Here is an 8443-nt window from a genome sequence, read left to right as displayed (position 1 = left end):
AAAAAAAATGAGCCTAAAGTTTCTGCAATTTGTAATTAAATAATATTCCACGCACATATGAATCATGATATACATATTCTTATCAGATTAATTAAAAAAATAGAAAAAGAAGATACGTGTCGATCTATGGAGGCACCTCGGGCTCTAGTCAGAGGTCCCCCTATCTTCCAGAAACTTCCACACTATACTCGCCACTTCAAGTATGTGCAAATCCAAACTGCGGTGCTGATTGTGCCACGTGTCCAAAATGCCACGTCATCATCCGAGGTGGCCACAGCTATAACCTTGTAATTGATACGCCTACTATCAACTCTTTTCTCTTCTTCCTCCTCCTCTTTCCTATCCCAGTGTTTTTTCTCAGCTTTTGCTTTTTCTCAGTTTTGCTTCAACGACCAGCACCCATCGTCGTTTTGTTGTTCTCATTTTTTTTCTTCTTTTTGCAGATAGAGCTCTGTGTTCTGCTTCTGTCTGCGTTTTGAGCTTATACTTCTCGTTTGGAGAATTTTTTTCTTTTTTTTTATTTTTGTTTTTGTTGGTTCTCGCGATGAACGGAAACGAAGGAGCGGCGGAAGAGACGAAGGTGGAGGAGGAGAAGAAGGAGGAAGAGTGCAAGGAGAAAATGGTGTACATGTGGGGCTACCTTCCCGGAGCCTCGCCGGAGAAAACTCCGATACTGTCTCCGGCGTCGGTAAGCCTCTCTGATCCCTCCATCGCCGGAGATTCCTGGAAAGACGTTTGTGGCGGCGGTTGTGGATTCGCCATGGCCATTTCAGGTTCGATTCTTCAGTCCCTTGACTCTCCGATGACTAGAATCCAGATCGAAAACGGTTACATAATTTCGCGAACGTTCTAGATCTAAATCCTTTAGGAACAGATCCTGGAACGTGTTCCCCCTCCCCCCTTTTAGTTCCAATTGTTGAATGAAATCTGAATTGGTTGATTTGTGTTTTTTGTGGTCATTTTTTCGCTGCAGAGAAAGGGAAGCTGGTGACGTGGGGCTCCGCGGATGATGAGAGCCAGAGTTATTTGACGTCGGGGAAGCGTGGGGTAATGCAGTTCGCGTCCTTGTTTTGAGTTGATTTTTTAGGTCTGAATCGGTGTTGGAATTGATTTTGCAACTTGTTTTGTTGCATGTGTGGGTTGAAGGAGACTCCAGGAGCTTTTGAGCTCCCCACTGATGCTGCAGTGCTGAAGGCTGCTGCTGGTTGGGCTCATTGCGCCTCGGTCACTGGTAATGCTTCTAATTCCCCCTATCTTGTAGATGTTGAAAGGTCATTATTTTTTGCGATTGTTAATTTGAGCTTTGAATCAGTTTACTACCAGTGAGCCTGAAATAAGAACGACGAAGGATGTTGATTTCTAGTTTAATTGCTTGGATTTCAATTTTTTTAAACTATGAATTAGTATAAAAGAGTGATTTTCTGCTATGATACGGTTGTGATAATAATTTTTCAGATTAACTAAATGGGATTTAGTATATAGCCCAGCAATTTTTGGTTGCTTTCGTATAAGAGAATAGTTAAAGGGCTTATCATAGTCAATGGCATCGCTGTAGTATATAACAGAAAGTAGTGTGGAATTAATTTGAAAACATAAATATATAATACTTAATTTGGCCTCCTGAAATTTGGCCTCGGACTTAAATTGACCTCTAAGACTTTAATTGATCCAAATTGGACCTCCAAATTTACAATGTGCGTTAGCCCTTGAGCTCATCTCCGGTAATGCTGTAATGGTATGTTGATTTGGCATGTTAATTTGTCACGCTGGATAAAACAAATCAACATCGTTTTATATTGGCACCCAATCTTCAATGAAATGATGTCGTTTCACACGAATCGGGTAAAATGCATATTGTTTTATGACCATCACTAGTGAGAAAAAGATGTGTTTTGTGTGAAACGACGTCATTTCGTTCAAGATTGGGTGCCAATATGAAACGACGTTTTGTTTTATCCAGCATCGCAAGTTAAAGGGCCAAATCAACATGCCGTTGACGGAGATGAGCTCAGGGGCTAACGCGAGTTACCATTGTAATTTTGGAGTCTAATTTGGGTCAATTGGTATTTTAGCGGTCAATTTAAGTCCGACCTCAAATTTCAGGGTATTAACTCCTATAAGATCAATGGTTGAATTGAAGAAAATTAAACTATATAAAAATGTCTTTCAATGAAGTACACTGATTTTCATGCAGTAACTAGGATCTCAATTTTATAAGATTTTTATTTGTTGAAATAGTAAAGATGGAAGAGAAAGATGAAGAAATAAAACATTTGAAATTCATTTTAACATTATCGTTACATGCTGAAGATTTTAGTCAAGTTCATACACAATAGCTTGGAAGGAAATGAAAGTTATTTCCAATTTTTATCCTCTTAGTTCAGTGTCTGATGTCTCCCCATTGACTTATTATGCCCATACTAGATACTGGTATGGGCATGGAAATTTTGTGAAAAATAGGACATTAGTTTGGGAGTACATTATACAAAAAAAAAAACAAATAAATAAGTAATTCAATAATAAAACAAACAATTTGAATAAGGTACGAGTTAAAATATCTAAAGAGACATAAGATTTTGCCACTTTATAATAGTAGTTGTTCTCATTTAAAATAAATCAATTAGTTTAGCCTAGAGATTTGATATTTTATGAAGACATATTTGTATTTTGGTAATTCTTTTGTTATAATATTTAATCAATAAGCTCCAAATCTGAGTGGACGGCAATGTTTCGGGTGGAAACAAATTTTTAACCTATGTTTTAAATGCCAAATACTAGATCATGAAAAGGATTTCGATGTAACAACACATACCATTACTGTTGAAAAGGTTTTAAATTTTTATTTAGTTTTCTGCGTTTGTTAACTCACCTTTCGAAAGGAGAATCACTTAGTGGGAAAATTTTAGTTTGTAGTTAACTCAGCGTTCAGTGTTTCAAAGAATGACTTGAACTAGCTTACCCTTAGGTAATGGCCCAGAGATAACACTAACACCTTGCTATTGAATTTAATGCTCCATTTGTAGATGAAGGTGAAGTCTATGCATGGGGATGGAAAGAATGTGTGCCTTCTGGTAAAGTTATTACTGATTTCATAGCTGCAGGAAGCCTGCAAAAGGATATTTCTGGGAAACAAAGCTCATCAATAGCTGATCAAGGTACTAATCATCACATACATATGCATCAAAATAATTTAACATCAAAGAGAGTTCTCTGATATCATTTCAGGGAGCTAATGGAATTTGAGACGTTAAACAGGAAGCCCACAAAGCTCAAACACAAGTAGTGGGTCAGATTCTCATCATGACAACAAGAAAGTTGGAGAGGAAGCTATTAAGAGAAGAAAAATCTCATTTGCGAGACAGGAATCCGACAGTCCAGCATCTGGAGATGACTTCTTTACCGTTTCCCCTTCTCTTATTACCCTTGGGCCTGGGGTCAAGATTACCTCTGTAGCAGCTGGTGGGAGGCATACACTAGCACTGTCAGGTAATTCCCTTTGTGTCTATCGGTACCTAGTGATTGTGATCCTATGATCCTCTAGGTGTAGCTGGTTTGTTCTTGTGGTTACGACATATAGTTTTGTAGGTTCTATGAAGTATGAAGATATGGAAGGTTTTTTGATGTAAAGCAAGACCCCTGATGCATCATGTTTTCACCAAAGTTTTCAGATGTGGGACAGGTTTGGGGTTGGGGCTATGGAGGTGAAGGACAGCTAGGTTTGGGTTCTCGAGTGAAGATGGTGTCATCTCCTCACGTTATACCTTGTATGGAGTCCACTTCTGGGAAAGATAGGTCATCAACTGCTCATCAAGGAAGTGGTGCTGGGGCACAAGTATCAAAGGTTCCTGGAAGTTATGTGAAGGAAATTGCTTGTGGAGGTCGGCATAGCGCTGTTGTGACAGGTCAGCATTTCATTGCTCTCTTGTAGTCTTGCACAAGTATATCGAATTCTTTGTTATATGAGCTGCACTAAATATTTATATCATATGCTATGAAGGCCAAATTCAGTTTTAGAATACTATAGGCTAGTTACTAAACTCCAGATGGTCATTATGGTCGACAGAAGTCCAGCTAATTATAACCAAGGACCATTTTGATATGTCATCTGATTTTTTCTTATTTTTTTTTGTGTAGATGCTGGGGCACTCCTTACTTTTGGCTGGGGCCTGTATGGTCAGGTGAGCTTGTTATTAAAATACATTTTAATATTTTATTGGTTCATCTTTTGTCTAGAGGGAGGGCATTTATTGTATTGACAATAATAAGTTAGAATGCGCACATAAAAAAGCTCCAACTAGTGATTGTGAGACAAATTGTTTTTGTTTATTTTTATTTATTGTGCTGTTGGTAGATTCATTTCAATCCAACTTTTTTACATAGATGCCACTGCCTAGTGAGGAATGGCTTTGTTATTATCTTAACCCCGGGATTGTTCAAAAATTGTGGCAGAACCTACTGTTAGTTATGTAGTAGGGCAAACCACCAAAAATGCACCCGAATAATTTTGTCGCTGACAAAAATACACTCGAATTTCGTTATCGACAAAAATGCCCTCAAATAATTTAAAAACGCGACAAAAAGTCCAATATTAAATATATATTCTCAAAAAAATGCTTTAGAGATTGAATTTTGATGCGGTTTTTTGCAAGTATGATTAGAAAAATGAGATATTTTTATCCTTAAAATTTGGTGATCTTTCGCTAAGTGTATATATTATTTTTGTGATTTTTTTTGTTAACAACCAATAATAGTTTTAAAAAATCACAAAAAAATATACACTTAGTGAAAGATCACCAACTTTTAAGAATAATAATATCTCATTTTTCTAGTCATACTTGCAAAAAAATTCCATCAAAACTCAATCTCTAAATCATTTTTTGAGAAATTCATATTTAATATTGGACATTTTTGTCACGTTTTTAAATTATGAGGGCATTTTTGTCGATAGGAAAATTCGAATGTATTTTTGTCAGCGACAAAATTATTCGAGTGCAATTTTGGTAGTTTGCCCTAGTAATAGTATAGTTATGGACCATATTGGACCATGACCCAAAAAGAAAATTGTCTATTCACAGAATTGTTGAACAGACTAAGTATTTGAAGTTTCTTTGTTTTCTAGAAGGAAGCGTAAAAAATGCATAAGATGATAAGGTGGATTTGGGAAATCTTATGTTCCATTAAGTTGAAGGAGATACAGATATAAGACAACTAACTGTATGCAAGAAAGTAAGGGTATAACACAACTAACTGTATGAAAGAATATAAGGTATGCAAAATAACCTTATCAATGTTTGGATTTCTTCTTTTTTTTTTTGACATTTTTATTATAGTTTATTCCCAAAAGTACTATGTTAAGGAAGATTCTGGATGTAGGAAATATTGAATTTGCTGTTTTAAGTGTGTTGAAAGTTTCAGACCGTTGTCAATATGACTGTGTACTCTTTGTTGATGCGGCCAACATGTGCCAATCATATCTGATTTCTCATTTTGAAGTTGATGCTTTAGATCCATAGCTTCCATTATCTACAAGCTAGACATCTTGAGTAGTTACTTGCCTTCTCTTGGCCTTGCCCAGTTCCTAGGCCTTGAATTAATATACATTCATTTCCACTCGAATAGTAATTACTGTGGATGGTTTTCTCGTTCAGTGATTTGTTTTCGTAAAAGACATTTTAATGGCTCATCTATAATATTCCCTTTACCATTTTGCATTTAAATTCCTGTAGTGTGGAAAAGGTACCTGATATCTTGCTTGAAGTGTGGATGCTTTATGTACGTACCTACCATGATATACAAGCTAAATACAATCTTGAGTTTTGAGTTGTAGCTTCACTTCTCATGCCGTGATCCAATCCTTATGGTTTGAATATTATAACTTTATTTGTAGTCAAAAGAATAACTACCATGAGGAGACATATTTTATCATTTAATGATTAGTATGATTCTTATTCTTATGAGACATTTGAGTGGCCCATGCAGAATTTCTTGACAATTTTACATTTAAACTTCATGTAGTGTGGACAAGGGAATAATGCTGATCAACTGAGACCAACCCTAGTTCCATCTTTATTGAGTACTACTGTGGAAAAAATTGCGGCGGGACTTTGGCACACATTGTGTGTTACTGTAGATGGTCATATTTATGCATTTGGTGGGAATCAGTTTGGACAATTGGGTACTGGTAGTGATCAGCCTGAGGTACATATCTCTAACTGAATTATCTGAGTTTTGCTTTCTCTACAATAATTCTCAACAAACAGAATGCAATAGAAAACTACATACTCATAAAGACGTGTTAGACTTCACCGAGTGAGACAATGCATGATTATTGTCATTGCTGCTGCTTCTGTTGATATGTTCAACCACCCAAAGTTATTTTAACTTATGATTTTATATGTAAATTATAAGCTAGCTGTATGAGTATCTCTTTTGCGAAGTGCTTGCATTTGGCATTAGTTTAGGAATGTGCATGATTTTGCGAATTGTTTCTGGAAGATTAAATTATTTGAAAATAATATATGCCCCTCTTGTCTGTTACAAGTATGATGAAGTGATGCACCTTCTGATGACCAAGTTCCAACAATATAACAATATAACTAAGCTTTTTACTCTAGGAAGAGTTGGCTACATGCATAAGGAAGCGCCATAGTATCCTATCGTAATTCCTAATATAATGGATTAGATTTGGAGATCAACCAATTTCTGATAATATATATGTATAGAAAAAGATGATACTCTTAAGAATTCTCGTATGTGGCAAGTCTATATGTCCTTATGGTCAAATAATGAATAATTCAGATTGTGCTTGTTTCAACTTTGAGCTCTTAATAGATATTTTTGGTTTCTATCCAAAAGTTTTCATTATGCATCTATCATTTTAGATGTACAAATGTTAGCTTTGAAGGTTAATTATCTGAATATAGTCCATCTGTAATGATGTTCCAAATCATGAAAAGTACAAGTGTAACCATATTGTGTAACTCATTTATTTTTCCTATTTCAGACCTTGCCTAAACAGTTGGAAGCTTCCCGTTTTGAGAATAAGCATTCTAGTATGGTTTCTTGTGGGGCTCGTCATAGTGCTTTACTAACAGGTATTTCCTTGTGTGTGCTCTATTAATGATGTCCATGTGATACTCCAATCAGATTTGTTCTTTGAATCGTTAGTAATTGAAAGTTCACACCCATTTCAAGTTTTTAAATTTCAACTATGATGCCCTTTTTCCAGTCAAGAGGTTGCCTATGCCTAGTTTCGTCCTTAGCAAATATCTTTCATTCACATTAGCGTTCATTTTGGTTCAAATATATTCTGTCATTTTTGTGGACAAGTAAAAGAATTTTTGTAAAGTCTAAGAATTCAAGTTTGCTCTTTACTAGTTTAGTCATAAGCTGAGTCATGTATTACAAGTTCATCCTAAAATTTTTCCCTTGGTTTTAACTTGAAGAGGATGGTCACCTATTTACTTGGGGATGGAACAAATATGGCCAGGTATTTTAACTGCCTATTTAAAGTTTAGCTTATTTTTGTCTCAACTTTATGAATTCTAATTATCATATATCTTCACCAGCTTGGTTTGGGAGATTCTACTGACCGAAATGTCCCTTGTCAAGTTCTTATTGCCGGTTGCCGACCTAGAAATGTTGCCTGTGGTTGGTGGCATACACTGCTGGTGGCTGATAAGAACCTGGTTTGACTCGATATGCCCATTAGCATTGACAGGGTTGCACAGTTTTGATAGGTTACTGACTAATCGACATTTCTCTAGTGGAATGTAGATATGTCCAGAATCAACCAGCATGTTTCTTGGTTTGTTTCCTCTTCTCTATTTCTGTCTACCTGATTTTCCCGTCTTGATTTCCATTTCTAGATTTGTAGGTGTAGCTTGGCACTAACTTGGAAGTGCTTGAAGTGTTCTTAGTTTTCATACACAAGACAATAAAAGAGTGTTAAACGATTGATTGTAATTTATAGCGCCCATGGCGCCCTTTATTTGTGAAGGAAGTTTCCATTTTAGGGCACAGCTTGAGCTTTAGTGATCTGGCTTCTTGGCATTCTGATATTTTCTATAGCTGAATGATATGTTTTGTGCCATGGAAAAAAAAGGTATGTTTACATACAGTTTTGTTTTTGTCGTAATTTCATGGCTTGTTGGGTTAGGGAAATTTAGAGAATAGTCTTCCAATAAGGAAGGAAATCTTTAAAATAAAACTAAACACAAGCCATTTTAAGGCTAAACACTTTTTCTCTTTACCTCGTTCATCTTAAAGTACATTATATTGATACGATCGTATTATTGGCAAGTGTATCAAATTGCATCAAATAATACTGCAGTGAGTGGATATTATTTCACGAAGATTAATGGAATGAAGCAAGCAACGTTTACTTGAATATCTAATTAGATCAATCAAGAATAGAGAAGTGAGAATTAATTTTGTTTTAATT

The 8443-nt window shown here is 35.9% G+C and overlaps 1 protein-coding gene across 1 annotated transcript; it reads left to right on the top strand.

Moving 5' to 3' along the window:
• The first annotated feature begins 332 nt into the window (after positions 1-332).
• On the top strand, positions 333-8019 carry LOC107484548 (ultraviolet-B receptor UVR8). Its single transcript, XM_016105104.3, has 11 exons — positions 333-773; positions 974-1047; positions 1147-1231; positions 3024-3155; positions 3256-3486; positions 3669-3902; positions 4135-4178; positions 6016-6198; positions 7004-7094; positions 7446-7489; positions 7569-8019. Exons 1-11 carry the CDS (start codon positions 545-547, stop codon positions 7692-7694), a joined length of 1473 nt encoding a protein of 490 aa, XP_015960590.1. The 5' UTR covers positions 333-544; the 3' UTR covers positions 7695-8019.
• Positions 8020-8443: the final 424 nt, after the last annotated feature.

Source organism: Arachis duranensis, chromosome 4, assembly GCF_000817695.3.
Source record: "Arachis duranensis cultivar V14167 chromosome 4, aradu.V14167.gnm2.J7QH, whole genome shotgun sequence".
In the NCBI taxonomy this organism is placed as follows: Eukaryota; Viridiplantae; Streptophyta; class Magnoliopsida; order Fabales; family Fabaceae; genus Arachis; species Arachis duranensis.
Note: the sequence above shows the minus strand (reverse complement) of the source record. Positions and strands in the feature narration are given on the sequence as shown.

Bases quoted from the DNA above. Each gene is read 5' to 3' on its own strand.
- LOC107484548 (XM_016105104.3), top strand. From the start codon at position 545: ATGAACGGAAACGAAGGAGCGGCGGAAGAGACGAAGGTGGAGGAGGAG. The intron at 774-973 runs GTTCGATTCTTC...TTTTCGCTGCAG, and splicing joins ATTCGCCATGGCCATTTCAG to AGAAAGGGAAGCTGGTGACG. The intron at 6,199-7,003 runs GTACATATCTCT...TTCCTATTTCAG, and splicing joins CTGGTAGTGATCAGCCTGAG to ACCTTGCCTAAACAGTTGGA.